The 15,372-nt window shown below is 50.7% G+C and overlaps 1 protein-coding gene across 1 annotated transcript; it reads left to right on the forward strand.

Annotated features, from left to right (window-relative positions):
- The first annotated feature begins 186 nt into the window (after window positions 1-186).
- On the forward strand, window positions 187-14,998 carry LOC120843941 (synaptogyrin). Its single transcript, XM_040215455.2, has 4 exons — window positions 187-715; window positions 1,946-2,165; window positions 7,451-7,590; window positions 10,682-14,998. The coding sequence occupies exons 1-4, from the start codon at window positions 617-619 to the stop codon at window positions 10,910-10,912; spliced, it is 690 nt and encodes a 229-aa protein (XP_040071389.1). The 5' UTR covers window positions 187-616; the 3' UTR covers window positions 10,913-14,998.
- The last annotated feature ends 374 nt before the right edge of the window (window positions 14,999-15,372 follow it).

Consider the following 15,372-nt stretch of genomic DNA (forward strand, 5'->3'; position numbering starts at 1 on the left):
GGACGATACACCAAAATCAACGCAGGCGATGACTTTAAACCAAGTAAATGATGACTTGGCCGCGCTACCGCGCTACCTTAGTAAAATTTGTTAATTCCTAAACACCAGATACCTGAATAAATTAAAAAAAAAAAAAAAGCAGCTCGGAATTGTCGGATGAAGAAACGGTCCGGACAGCGGAGCGAAGCCTCTCGTGACGTCAGCTTTTTTCCCACCAGCACTCCTGGCGCTCCCGCGCTCCTTCATTCCCATCGATGCGCGCTAGAGGAGCGACCCTTCCAAAGTCCGCGCACCGCACCTTGGCCACCTAGGCGTTGGACCGCGACTGGGCCACGGAGAAAGAAGCGATCCTGGCATGAAGAACCAAGCCCACTGCGGTCTCTAACAAGTGCCCTTGAGTACCGTCTACCGGAGCGAGAGGAGATCCCGCCGCAGAAAGATCACCGCGAGCGCCTCGGCGGGTTCAACCGAAACCTTCTCCACTGCCAGGTCTCCGAGGGCCCAACCCGTCGGGCGTGCGCGCGAGATCGCCGGGACCAGCGCCAGCAAAGCGGCACTGCACCAGCGCCCGAAGAAGACTCGTTTGGACGGGCGAGAAAAAGAAGGCGCAGTCACCATGAACGGGGGAGCGTACGGAGCTGGCAAGGCCGGTCAGGCATTTGACCCGATCATGTTCTTGATCAAACCGCAAGTCACGCTGCGCATACTGTGCTGGGTGAGTGCTCGAATGGTTTTAGCTTGTCTCCGCTTTGCCACTGAAAACACACTCGGGCTTTCAATTGGAGAGGGGAGAAAAAAATAAATAAAGGAGAACTGGCAAGCAGGTATTGATTTTTGGTCGGAGCTCGAGTCCTTGCCGGAAATGGCGGACTTTGAATGTGGGCCTTCGCGCAGAGGCTTTCCACTAAAATCTGGCTGCTTTTTCGGCTTTCGAATCTATTCGAACGCCCGTTCGCCCTCGCCCGAGTAAAACTGGACACGCTCTGCGCTGCACACTCCAAATTTCGCGAGCACCCTTGAAACTTTTCGAGTGTACCAAATGCTACAACTCGAGCGCCCTGTTTGCTCTCTCGAATTTTGTTTGCCGCGGGCTTTGAGCTCTTATGGTCGGAAGATTTGGCCAGCCGAAAGGACTTTTTAAGTATCCGAGTGCATTAATGTAATGTAAAACATTGGCCAGACGGAAATTGATTGTAGATACAATTCTCCAATGTGGCGAACCAAAATTGAATAAATGACTTCGTTTATTATAACGATAATGTTCAGTGTGCACAAATCAAACCATAGCTTAAAAAAAAAGAAGAAAAGAAACAAACAGTGTAGCTGACGTAAAGCTTTGTGTTAATCTTTTTCGGCAATCGGCGATGCTCGGTTTAAAATATGAGTCATAATATTCGGAGGAGGATCGAGCTAATATATAGAGAGCAGATACTTTATTGATAGAAAATGTAACCAAATTGAATTGCAACGGGAGCCGATTTCTTACTCGTCACGAAAAAGGAGATGCAAAATGTTGAAAAATACCACAAGCCGGTCTACCCTTTAAACCATTTGGAGACGTAGGAGCAAAAATAGCTGACTATGGTATGTAGTTGCTTACATACCCTATGAAAGGAAGGTATAATGTGGTGTATACATATATGCGTCTGTGCAAAAATTTTCCAAAGGCGGGGATTCATTATGATAAAGCAAACTAGGCCGACATGACATAACAATATTAACAGTTTAATCGGACCTTTTTGTCTCCCATGCGGGAGACATGTTGCCTGTTTAGTGACACACACTGATGATGTACCGTGCATAAGACACAAAAAGGTCAGAATAAATTGTTGCGTCTGTGTAGTTATCCGTGTGGAGAGGATACAAGCAAAGTGATGAAAGCTCTTCCCACGAGTGTGGCCCAGTTTTGGCCAGGCCAATGGTTGCAGGGTGTGACATTTTACAGCTGTTTTCCGTTGTGGTGTTTGGCTGCATCTCGTCGGGCGCCTGGCTGGACGAGCGTTGCCTGTACAACAGCGACTCCAACGCCTGCAACTTCGGCGTGGCTATCGGCGTCATCGCCTTCCTGGCCAGCTGCGGCTTTCTTGCCATCGAAGCCATGTTCGAGAACTTCTCCAGCATCAAGATCCGCAAGAGGGCCGTCATAGCCGACATGGCCTTTTCCGGTAGGAATCGCTTTTCTGCTCTTTGACACGCGCTCTCTTTCGCAAAGCACTTGGGAGAACGCTGCAATCCACGGGGATGATTGGCGGATAACATGTCGACCTTGGTCTGCGCCGTAGAGTGCGGTGCAATGTCGTACTGTTTTTGAGTTACAGCGCAGCTCCTAGGCGCCCGTTTCCGGCTTGAGCGGCGTCGCCGTAACTGTAAGGTCACATGACCACCCCCCAGGTCACGTGACCCCCCCCCCCCCCCCCCCCGAGGTCACGTGACCCCCTGACGTCACATGACCCCCCCCTGAGGTCACATGATCTAAAGGAGGCATTTATATCCCTCAGTACCCTTCCCTCCTCCTCCTCAAGAGCTGCGCTCTAACCGGCGTTACAGGGAATTGTAAACGGCTTTCATTTTTTCTACGGCAACAGCTGTTATGGGATTTTCCCAGCCCTGGAAGTGGCACCCGTTGTAGACAGTGTAGTTGTAGTTGGCGTATAGGGTGTCTATCGCCGAGGTTGCGAAATTCCTAAAAAAGGTTGCTCGCTTCTCACGGGAATCGAGCCTGGGTCCGCTGCGTGCGAAGTACAGGCATTACCGCTGAGCTACGGCACAGCGTCAAAGAGACATTGACAAGCCCCCCCCCCCCCCCCCCCACACCAAAATGTTTTTGAAATTTTTTGCCAGGCGAATTAATATGGGGTTAGGAAACTACCAAATGAATATTTTTCTGGAGTCACATACTTTTAATAAAGCAAAAAAAAGAACTCAACTGCTCAAAATCGATACACGAGCAGGAAAGCTTATGGCTTATGGCAGCATTTTTTTTTCTCTCCGCTTCTTCGGCGTGTGAAGCAGACGACGAAGCCGTGTGGAACGTTTGTCGTGCGATTGTTCTGCACTTGTATCCCTTTCCCTCAATGTTTTGCGTTTGAAGATCGATTGGCCAGTACCACGTCTGTCGCAAAGTTGGCCCTTCGTGCACCGCCGTCGCATCTTCCAGTCCGCAGTACGTCGCCATATTCAAAATGACGTGTTCATGTACTTCCTGTGGTCTGTGCCGCGTTTTTTTTTTTTTTTTCTTTTTTCCAATCAACGTATTTGCAGTTTTTTGGAGGCCACAAAAATGGAGTTCTTCTATTTTTAATATCGGCTATGTGCCTTAGATAACCCACGACTTCGAATATATTTGGTACAAGTAGTTTGAATACCACACGATTATGAAAAAGAGTGAGCGCGACTGAAACTGGACAATTCTGAACCGGCTGTTTTTGGGTGGAAACAATATGAATTTCGAGCAGCAAATTGTGTTCTAGGTATATTCCGTTTCACAATAACTTGGCGAACTGTGGAGGCTGCGGTCCCCACGACCCAATAAGGGCACCGGAGTAAGGCACGCGATAACACTCCACGGTCGAGGCCACCGGGGCCTCGTTGCCGCCACAACAACAGAGCCCTCCACGACAAAAAGTAGTTCTAGGCTGCTTTTTTTTTTTTTTTTAAAGGCAACTGAACTTGCGAGATTCCATTTATAACGAGAAGATATGAAGAGTAAAGAATAAATAATCGCAAATTTACGAGTTTGTGGTCACGCACACACGGATATCCGGTGGTGGCCTGCGGAAGCTTCGGGATACCTTACCCGGCTCTGGTGCAGTGTCGTCGGCAGACCTTGCCGCATGCTTACATTGGCCCCCCCCCCCTATTATCGATTGCATGACGTTGGATAATATCCCGGCAATCTGACCATCTACAGCAGACACTACTCTCTCGTTTGGCTGCCTTGTTGCCTTGCGGTTGCACCACTTCGTGCCACCGGGGGGGGCCACGAGGGTACAAAAGAATGCGGCGCAGGACAACACAGAGACGAGACGGAGACGAGACGGCCAGGGACCAGTGGACACCGACACCGCGTCCTCATCCTTATTCTAAATTCGGCCATATTTTAAGTAATAAAATGTTAGTTTTCTTACGAACCGTTTCAGACCAGTTTAACTTCCGAGTCGAGTCTGGAACAGCCCAAGACGCTACAAAGTGACGCCACATCCGTATCCACTCAATTTTTTTCACCTTGTAGCGTCGTCGGCGATGGCAGCCATGTAATCGGTTGTTTCCGCTCCAAACATCACACTGTGCCCTAGCATTATCACACGTTGCAGATTCGTGGCTAAATTGAGCTTACGGTTGTCTCATGAATTTTCCCGGAGTGCTCCCTAGTGTAGCGATTGGAAATGTTGCTGCGGTGAATATCCGTCCGAAGTTGGCTGGTTTCGGAGCAGATGACTCTTGGCTAGCAGACGACAGCCGGTTCCTCCGGGCCTTGCGGCTCGCATTTAGCGTGGTGACTCAAATGAACGAGTGAGCGACGAAACAGAAACAAACGACAGCGACGAGCCTCCAACACACGCAGCATGCTCGTGATAGTATCTTTGGCAGGTGTTTAGTTGTTCGGTGCTCATGAAGTGAGCACGAGTGATTTCGAACTTGCCAAAGATACCCTCGCATGCATGATGCTCGTGTCTGAGCATAGCCTCCTTTATTCTACAAAGCCTGTCAGTTCGCGAAAGACTCTGGTTGGAGGCTTGTCGCTGTCGTTTGTGGGACTCGGGCCAAATGCTCCTAGGATGTTGGGTCACGTGCCTTGCTCCGACGCTCCAATTGGGTTGCGACGCCCTAGCCTCCACAGTTCGCCAAGTTATCCTGAAACAGAGTATAGTTGGACTCTTATAGGTCATGTTAAAAAAAACAACCTCGGTGAGCATAAATACCGTCTTTGTTGCTTTAACAACCCGCTTCATACTTGGGGTTTTTACCCAATGCCCACCGCGTGCGCTCTCTGGAAAAAAAATAGCTGATAAGAAAATGCCCTTGTAGCACTGTCTACGCCATAAGAGCTCGTGCCGGGAGACATGCTTTTACGCGCTCCAGAACAAAAGGAAACAAAAGCATTTGGAAAAAAGTGGTCCGACGTCTATTTTGTTCCGAATGCTTTTGTTCACGCACCCACACACCCCTTGGTGCGTGAATGTGACGCCAATGCCCAAGGACTTCGCCGTGACGTGTGGCAGCTGTTGCTCTGACTCAACTATGGATCAACACAACAGGACAGCCAGATTTTTGTTTTAGGTCTAGACCACATCCTTTGATATTTATATTTGATATTTCTTTGTTTAACGCTTGAGGAGAGTTTGGTCACCACAAAAGGCCAATGGCCCGTACCCGTAGATACACACGCTCTCAGATAAATAAACAAGAATTGAACTAAGAAGGGAAGTAAGCATGGCAGTCTAGCTAGCGCAGAGGGAATGCACAGTGTCCCTGCGGAACTCCTTGACATTTATCTCGCCTTCCAGGACTCTTGCTGTCGGCCTGTTTGGCAGTGAGCGTTATATCTGAACAGTATGGAAGGGATAGGACTGCCGGTGACGCTCTGTGCGCACAAACAGGAGTTGAAGAGCTCCATCACGGGTGTGTCAGAGTTAATCGAACTGGGGAGGGGGACGCTAGTCAGTGCAGGTTATGCTGGCAAGCAGCCTGATGGACGCCACTTTCTGTCGGAGGGCCAGAGCGTCCCAGCCTATAGCTTTGAGCGATTGAGGAGTCCGCGTGTCTTTGTGAAGGGCGTGGTGGGGGGCCTCTGCATGCACAGGACAGTGTATGCAGCACGACGTTGTACACTCTCCAGTGATGCAATGAGGCTAACCTGTGAGGGGTTTGAAGAATAGTACTCGAGCTGAGGAAGAACGAGCGGAGTGAAAAGGTTCTCGAGGGTATCGGCTCCGGCACCCTTAAAGATCGGAGTGATAAAGCCCAGCATCCTCCTGGCTCCTGATAACGCCTCGTTGATGTGTGTAGTGAACCAGAGTCGACGGTCGAGCGTAACGCCCAGCAGTCTCGTTCTTCGATTGGTTCTATCAAGTGCTTTGCGGGAGAGTACCGTATTTACTCGCACAATGAACGCACTCGCGTAATGAACGCACCCCCCAAGTCGGCTCTCAAAATTTCGACTTTTTTTTTCACTCGCGTAATAAACGCACCCCCAACTCGGACGTCAAAATTTTGAACCCCCCCCCCCCCCCCCCCCACGCGCGCGAAATGAACGCACTTTTTTATCCTGGTGCAGCGAGGTCGCGAATGCATGGGCAGCGTGGGCAAACAAAACGCCTTGCAAAAGGCGTTAAAAAAATTCGCAAAGATCTAACGGAAGCAAAAAAGAAAAACATGGAGAGGAGCTTTTTTTTTTTTTTTTTTTTTCCACAGCGCTGTTTGGATTTTGGGTTCGTGCGCCGCCGCGCGACAGGAGGTAAGAAAGACAAGCGGAGAAGCGCTCTAAGCGAACAAAACAACTTGCGAAAGGCGGCAAAAAGAAAACACGGAACTAAGAGAAAACAAAACCAGAGGAACGTTTCCTTTTTTTTTTTTTTTGGCACAGCGCAGTTTGGTTACGGGGGGTCGCGCGCCGCGCGCAATGAGGTAAGAAAGAGGAGCGGAGAAGCCCTCTAAGCAAACGAAACAGATTGCGAAAAACGGCAAAAAGAAAAAAAACAACAAAAAAAACACGGAACTGAGAAAAAATACAAAAAAAGGTTTTTTTTCTTCTTTTTTCCACAGCGCAGTTTGGTTACGGGGGTCGTGCGTCGCGCGCCGCGAGCAAGGAGATAAAGATAAGCGGAGAGCCCTCGCCTAAGCAAACAAAACAGCTTGCGAAAGGCGGACAAAAAAAAAAAACCCAAGGAACTAAGAGAAAAAGAAAACAAAGAGAATTTCTTTTTTGCACAGCTTAGGTTACGGGTCGGGCGCCGCGCGCAAAGAGATAAGAAGTTCGATTTTTCAGGATAAAAGGTCCGTTCATTATGCGAGTAAATACAGACACAAAACTTTTACTTCGCATAATGAACGCACCCCCCAACTTTGCGTCGATTTTTCGGAAAAAAAAGTGCGTTCATTCTGCGAGTAAATACGGTAGTTGCTCCAGATTTCTTAGAGTGCAGTGCCACCACCGGGAACGCGGCAAATCGGCCTAGACACCTCGAGCACCAGTCAAAACCGTCTTCACTCTCACGGGCCTCGTTTTTCTGTCGATTGCCGAAACGTTAGTGAGGCTATCGTTGAATTTTCTAAAAGATTTACCGGGAGTGTGAACTAAAGGCGTTTGCCAATAGCACTCCGAAGCTGGCATACCGTTGCAGCCAGCGTTGTTTGCGCAAGTACAGAAGGCTTCACTTTTCGCGTCGTTGCGACATATAAAAAACTCTGCACCGTTTGAATGTTCGACTAATGGAGCTCCCCCGGACAGGCCTGTGGGCCTTCATGTGGGTGGTGTGCTTCTGCTACCTGTGCGACGCCTGGCGCAAGTCGGACATGCCCAGCGACGGCTACGGGCTGAACAACATCCGTGCGGCCATCGCCTTCAGCTTCTTCTCCGTCTTTGCCTGGGTGAGTGGGCGGCCGTCTCTGCACTCGTCGCGGGCGGTGCTCGGAACGCATGTCCCATTGGCCCCTGCTGGCAAAAAGCATGCGCCTCAACGCCCCAACCCCGGCCGGCCAAGCTTCCTTCGAGCCACTTGCGGCAGAAGGGGCGTCCACCACCGCGACGCTGCCGGCATCGCTGCCGCGCTACGCTTTTACTTGGTCGTAGGGGGCAAACAGAGGGACTGAACCGGTTGCAGACACAAACCCTAGCGGCCATCGAGGGACGTTCTGCTTGGCCCTCCAGGAAGAGTCGGCGAGTTTATTTTTCCAACAGAGACTGCCAATCGTGGCCAACGACGGAAGGATCCGACGACAGTGCTCAGAAATTGCAAAAATGCCTCAGGGCCACTGAGCAAAGTGAAACATCAAGCTCATTTCCTTATTTACATTTTTTTTGTCTAATCCGAGCATTGTCATTCACTGGGATCCTTCTATCGTTTGCTGCGATTGGCCGTGTTCAAGTTCTTTGGAAAAAGTCAACTCGCAGACCTTTTTAGGGCGTAGGGTCGGCGGGAGAGAATGAGGAGAAACAAACCGATTAGACAATCGTAAATGGTTTTGTTCTTCTTTTACGATCAAGAAACACATTCAATTTCTTTGTCCATTATCTAGATAAAGAAACCAAAAGTACACGAGACTGCACATTTGATGCTACAGAAATGCTATGGACCCTAGTTACTTTGGCAGATCGTGTAACGTGACAACACAGATTGAAGAACGCTGGACGCGGGTAGGTTTTGGAATGCCAAGGTACAAAACTCTTACCCTGGAGTAAGATCGAGTAAATTTTCCAACACGGCCCAAGTGACGCAAAAAATTCTAATACAGTAAAACCTCATTATAACAAAGTTGAAGGAGCGGTCGTAATTATTTCGTTATAACCATTAGTTTGTTATAGCCACTGTCCATTTCTTCCCACTATTAGCAAGCAAGGGGAAGTATGATTGCTTTGTTATATCCATTAGTTTGTTATATCCCATTTTGTTATAACAAGGTTTCACTGTACAAGTTATCCTACGGTAATTAATTCATTCTTGGTTAATTAAACCCGTTCAAATTCCCAGCCGGCACCCATTCATTTCTGAGGAGGAAAACATTTCTGTATTAAGGATGCGGAAGGTCTACACATCGTGTAATGCGACGAGAAAAAAAAAAAAGATTGACTAAAATGGGTCACTGGTGCCGCCATGTTGTTCTTTTCTTTATCCTTGTCACTTGTTTTGTTTCCATCATTCTGCTGCTTCGATTGGATTGCAAGTTCTCGGTTGAAAATGAGTGGAAATTGACGGCCGTTTATCGTGCCCTTCAATCAGGAGGTAAGGTGCTGGGAGCCATCATACTCTCCGGACTAACAACCTTTCGGAAATACAGTCTGGCCACCTTAATAACTATCATCATCTTAGTGCCTTTGTATATGCTAATGGCAGCCTCTAGATGGCTGGTGAAGGAAGAATTTGAGGACAGGGACCGATGCGGAGCCCGAACATTCCGAACGCTAGTTTGCTCTATTGTTGGATGTCACCTTGACGAAAAGCCTCTATGCTCCAGGCATTTCAGGGCGTCACCTAAATCCTTGAAACGCTTGGCTTCTGCAAGTCCCAGACAACAGCTGACAACAGGATGTGGTGAACTCTATTGAGAGGTTTACTTAAATAAGCGCCTCGGGCGGAGTGGTACACACCATCGAAACAAACTAATAAGAGAAAGAACTGTACAGCGAAGAAAACCAAATGTTTCGGTCACGTAATGTCGACGAGTAGGCTCTGAATTTTAACCGCCATTAGCGTGCAAAAATTTAGATGGCTACTTGAGCCACTACATAACAGGGAGTTTGTGAAAGGGTCTATTGTCCGCACTCCGTGTATAGTCCGCAAAGGTTAAATTTTGGACTGAGATTTTTTTAGGATAACCCGGATACGGTGCCGCACATAAAATTACCATTTGCAGCACACCGAAGAATGCCTGTTTTAGTACTTCAAGAAGAAGCTCGTATCATACAGAAGTAATCATTAACCTAACCTGTCATTTTCGACATTCACGACTCTCGTCACAATGAAAGATCTTGAAAAACGAATCCTCGTATAGCCCACAACACGGAGAATTTCAAGTTTCAAACGTGTGGAGTACACTGAAAAAAGTCGGGGAAATACGGTGGTTGCAAAAGAGTGTGTTGCGACGTGTACGAAAGCACACCAGTCGCGCCGCCAGAAATATTATCGGGCGCGTAGGCAATGTCCGGTAGAGCTGCACCACGTAGTGCGTAGGATTTCTACGAAAACAAAACCTCGCGGCAAGAGAGAAAAAGAGTTCATTTCGCGGATGGGTTGCGGCATGTCGTCGACCCTAAATCCAAGTTGGAGAGTCTAAGTTGGGACTAATGCTCGTGCACATTGTCTTTATTTTTTTTTTGTTAAAATATGGGCACCCTCCCAAATGTGCACGTCTTAAAAGCCGACCTGCAAAATATTTTTCAGGCAGGGTGAAAGCCCTCCTCGCCACCCTTCCCATTGCTGCATCTTGGGGCCAGATAAGCCAGCAGCTCATTCCAAAATGCAGCAAAAAAAGGAGTGAGGGGGAGAGGGGGAAATGGGAAGGGTGGTGAGGAGGACTTTCACCCTGGCTGAAAAATATTTTACAGGTTGGCCTTTAAGTGCGTGCGACACAGAACGATGGCAGACTCTATTTGGCAACACATTAATCGTAAACCCGGCAGACGCTTTGAGTGCCCGGAAGACACTTGGTCGCAAGCGCAGCCAAAGCCCGGCAAAAGGCAACAAGCGCACACCGGAGCTTCGTCTTGGAATATTTTCGACCAAGTTGCGAGGTTTCGTCGAGATAGAACTGGAAGAAAGGTTTGCCATACTCTTTACATCTAGCGCACCTCGACGCAAAAGACGCTGGTGCCTTTTGCGTCGACGTCGGTCCTTGCCGGTTTGCTCCCTTCGCGCCGGGAAGGGAGGAAACCACTCGGACGGGTGGCATGGAAGCGGCCTCTTTCCGGCAGACGCTTTTTCCGGTCGGTGGCAGACCCAAAGGACGGGTGTGGTCCTTGCAGGCGAGCTGCGTGTTCTTCGCCTACCACCGCTACCGGCAGGGGGCCGACGCCCCCTTCATGCCCAGCTACGAGGCGGACCCCAGCGGCCTGGGAGGGGCCACCCCCTTCACGGGGGGCTACCCGGGGGACATGGGCGACGCCTACCAGGAGCCCCCCTTCTCCACCAAGGCCGACCCCGGCATGGGGGTCGGGGCCATGGGGGCCGGCAACTTCCAGGCGCCCGCCTACTAGGGCCGCCCCGCCGCCCCGTATCCCAGAGAGCGCAGAGGACGCCCCCCGGGGAGCCGGTCGCCCTCGGACGACTCCCCTCGGCTCGCTTCCTTCGGGTCGCTCCCCCGGATCGCTCCGTCGAGGCTACTCCCTGGGACCGGGTCCTGCACCCGGAAAGCGCCCCCCGGGAGTGCTCCAAGGGACGCGACCCCGCGGGACTCTTGCCCCAAAACCCGTCCCCGGGGGGTCCACTGTTCCGCGGAATACTCTCGGTGTGGCAGATCGTTGCCGCCAGTTTTTCGGTTACTTTGGATCGCGTTCGACGAATGTGCGAGGTTGTTTGTCGTCTGTTTGCCCGCGAGACTACTTCCCGCGGTAACACTCCCCAATTCAGAGTCGCGTCGGGGTTCCCGATTTCCTACGTCTGAATTCGAAGCACACCCAGCTTCGTTGTCTCCGTTTCCACGATCGTAGCGTTTGTGGCGACGTTACCGGATGCGAAGCGGAATTGGTTCACATCGAGTTTGGAATGGAACCGTGCGAGGGAACTCTGTACGGGATCACAAAAGGAGCGGGAAGTGGGTGGCGACTCTCTGCTCGCAGGTTGTCATTGCGTGGCTCTTTTTGGAACGACCTGCAACCGAGCAGTCGCCGCATTTACTTTCATGGCTCGCTTTCTCTCTAGTCACCCGTAGCCAGCAGTTTAACCGTACAGATCAAACGCCACTGCTGTAGCCTAGTCTGTGCCACACGCGGCCTCGTTCTAGTCATTTACGGAGTTGTCCACTTCGGTTTCGAATTTGAGGATAGCTGCTCCTTGGTGCCTGCATTTGGGCATTTGGCCGTCGCCCACGTTTACTCGCGGGATAGACGCGCAACGTGAGGCACGTTGAGTGACGGCCACCGAAGCGGCGGAATAACACTTTGCACTTTGAAGGCAGTCTCTGGATTGCGGTTGGCAACTCGCGTTGCCTAGGCTTCGTCGGGGTTTGCCTAGTTGAGCTAAGGGTTGTCACTCCCGCGCACGATCTCACAAGTAACGTTGCGAATGACCTTGGCTTTTTTTTAATCTTTTACCAAACGGGGTGCTTCGGCAAATGGCTTGTTTGGTCTTTAACGTCTACGCCAAGCCTGTGCTGGACTCCTTGCCCCGACGTGGTTACCGTAGAAAGCGTGCCGAGGTTGCACAATTGGGCATGCTGCGCAGGGTTTCTTCTTTGCAGGAAGGAAAAGATGCCCGGGAACTGTCTACTTAATTGCGAATGTTTTGTTGCTTTTTTTCCCCACCTTCCTCTTCTTACGTTCGCCGTTCACGCGATAAACGGTGGAGATCTCATTGCTGCACATGCCGACGGTTTGCAGTTTTACGTAGTGTGGGTTTTCTTCCGCTCACGAGCTCATTTTCTGGACCGTTGTATCTTTTCGCTTCGATTTACGGGTGCCAACGACGTTTCCCTCAAAATATTCCCTAGTGGCAGCACGTAGCTCGAGCCTTCCTTCCCTCTGGGGGAGCGTTTTTGTTGGCAATGAGCCTGTAAAAATCTACCCAAGCGAAGAAGAGGCCCTTATCCCAAGTATTAAATATTGCTCCTTTTATCCGACCCGCGCAAAGTGAAGGTACGGCACTGGGATTCAATCTCGTTTGAGATTCGCGCAACACGTCATCCCTACGCGCGTACCGTCACCCACCCGGTGCCCGTGGAGACCAAGCGTTAGGAACGCCCGTGGCAATAACGGAGAGTATTTTTCCCGAGATCCCTCCCAGTACCCGAAAGAATGCTCGCAATAATCGTGCCTATGTGAATACGACCGAGGGCAGGAAATTGTGGGTCGGGTTCGACCAGTTCCGGTAGTCGAGACTCAAAAACTGCCATAACGGCGACGAGACGCTCACTTTGCACTCCAAGGCAAACTTTCTCAAGGAAGGTTCTAGGTGAGCCTTTCCGCAAGGACGAAGACGCAAGATTGCGGAGTGCGCCTGCCGGGCTCCGTACCGGCATCCAAATGGAGAGCGCCCACCCGTGGGGGCGGGAGTGTAGAGTTCTGCGCCGGGCAAATTGCCCGGTTCTGCCGGAAACTCCCTTACGGACTGAGAGGTTAAAAAAAAGAGGTCCATTTTCTGTTTCCCCTAGAGCGGAAAACCCCTTGCGCGCACACCGCGTCACCGGCGTTGCACCTGCTGGGTCGGCATCTGTCCTGCGTTACGCCGGCCTCGCAAAGCGTCGGAAATATGCTCGGGAAACGAGTGTGCACAAACCCCGATTACGCAATGTGCCCGAAGTCTCTTATCTTGCCTTAAAATAATGAGAGCCGACAGCTGTCGGGAGAGGGTGGAAAAGGAGCGACGCCGAAAGAAACCGTAAAAAAAGTTGTACTATACTCTGAATGTAAACGCGGCCTACCTATAACGTCTCTAGTCTACGTTGTAAATAGCAGCAATGTTTGTGATCGCGACGAGCTTGTACATAATGCCGGCAGCCCCAGTGTCAGTCACATTCCCCCGGAGCAGTTAGGAAGTGTCGTGTCGTCTGTCACTCTCGCTTTCGAGGAACTTTGTTTTTTAGGGGGGCAAAATGTACAGTTCTTGTCTATATTTGAAAAACATTTACAGATGTCTCCCACTGGTTCTGCAATCCTCGTTTACTTAGATTTTATCTCATTTTTTTTGCCAGACGACAATAAGGACAATTATCTTTAGCACGATGGCCGTTGTACACGTGTAGCGGTGCAGTCTGGTTGTGGCAAGCCGGGACTCTATGCTGAAACGGTCGGTAAGATGCGGAGATACGTACAGTGGCCCAAGTTTTTAATAATGTAGAGCGAGTGTCGACCGCCAGGCCGGCCAGCGCTGTGCCGCGGAAGGGTTGTGACATTACGGGAGATTAGGCGCGTCCGCACAAACCTTTGTGCGGTGCAAGCGTCGTCTGCCATGCTAATCCGTTGACCGCACACGGCCCCTGCTCCAAAATGTAGGGCAGTGTACTTTCGGGCTTGTCTCAATACACAAACCGGAAGTAGACTGCCCTACAGTTTTCTGCACCGGTACAGGAGGCGCAAGTCAGCTACTGTTTATCCAATGCCCACTTGTCTTTCTCTCTGCTTCTCTTATCTGTTGGTGGAGGAAACGTCTGAAGAGCGTGCGCTGGCATGAACAGTGGTGCAGTGAGTGTACGCTACGCCTGAGGAGCATCACCCAAGCAAGCGCCCTTCAGGGGCCCTAATCTGGACACTCGGCGAAAAAGGCGGCGACAAATCTGGCGACCGGAATTGGCCAACGCCGTACTTGAACTTGGCACCGGCCAATCATAACCGCCGGATTTCTGACCGACGTTTTCGCCAAGTGTCCAGATAAGAGCCCCAGATCTTTGCTTAGCTCTGCCAGCAGATAAGGAGCAAGGGTCGTGCGTGGTTAAGGGAACAGCCTAGCAGACGACGCTCGCACCGGAGAGGGCTTAGTGCGCACGCGCCTAATCTCTCCCGTATCGCTGCATCCCTCCGTGGTACGGCCCGGGCTGACCCGGCGGTGGACGTTCGCTCCATATTATTAAAAACCTGGGCCACTGTACACGACCGCGTTCCAAATCTCGCTTAAGTAGATTGGAGTTCCTCTTGCAGGTTGCATCTCGCGACACCGGACGCAAGTGGGTTTCCGAGCATCAAGGTCCTTTATGCTGGAGCAAGACCGAGCAAATTTTGGAACGCGGCCCTCCCAAATAACTTCCTTCGAAGGGTTGATTGCTCGAAACTAAGGCGATTTCCTCGCACGTAACTCGAGAGACCAGGGTTGGCAGTTGTTCGCCGGGCTAGTGTCGCTACCTTTTGTGGTGTACTCCACCGCTACTAAAACCGTCGACGGCCGGTCGTCGGAGGTACGCTACCCTGGCGCAAAATGTCCCGGGTGGCAAAGCGTCTTTCCCCCAAAAACTCGCGTGCAGTTTGTTTAAAAATGGAGAAAGGGCATATGCCGGGCCATAGAAAGAATGTGCGTGTGTGTGTGTATGTGTTTGCGTGCACGCATTCCAACTATTCTAGCAAAGACCAGAAATCTGTTAAAGTGTGTCGCTGTATCTAGTCGACAAAAAATAAAAGGCGCGACATAAAAAGGAACTTGCCTCTTTCGTCGTTTATTTACCAGCGCACCTCCGAAGAGAATCGAGCCATTGTAGCCACGACAATGGCACCGGTTGACCGCATCGACCGGAAAAGACGAAGGTTGCGCCGGCACCCAGAGGCCGCGTCAGCTTTGCAGCCGCGGCACACTCGCGAGAGATTGGTCGCAAGCGGGGTCTCTAGCCGGTCGAGCTCGCATCTTTTAGAGAGTTGTACCTTCGAACCACGCTCGTGCGGTGTATCGGCCGCGCAATGACAAGATTTGGTCGTCAAAAGATAAAGGACGACGCTTTTGTGCGTTTGAAACGTGCGTGCTTCGATAATAGAACAAAAACTTAACTACGGTTTTTGATGTGAAAATGAGTATTGGG

This window comes from Ixodes scapularis, unplaced genomic scaffold (assembly GCF_016920785.2).
Source record: "Ixodes scapularis isolate PalLabHiFi unplaced genomic scaffold, ASM1692078v2 PGA_scaffold6__148_contigs__length_123643588, whole genome shotgun sequence".
In the NCBI taxonomy this organism is placed as follows: Eukaryota; Metazoa; Arthropoda; class Arachnida; order Ixodida; family Ixodidae; genus Ixodes; species Ixodes scapularis.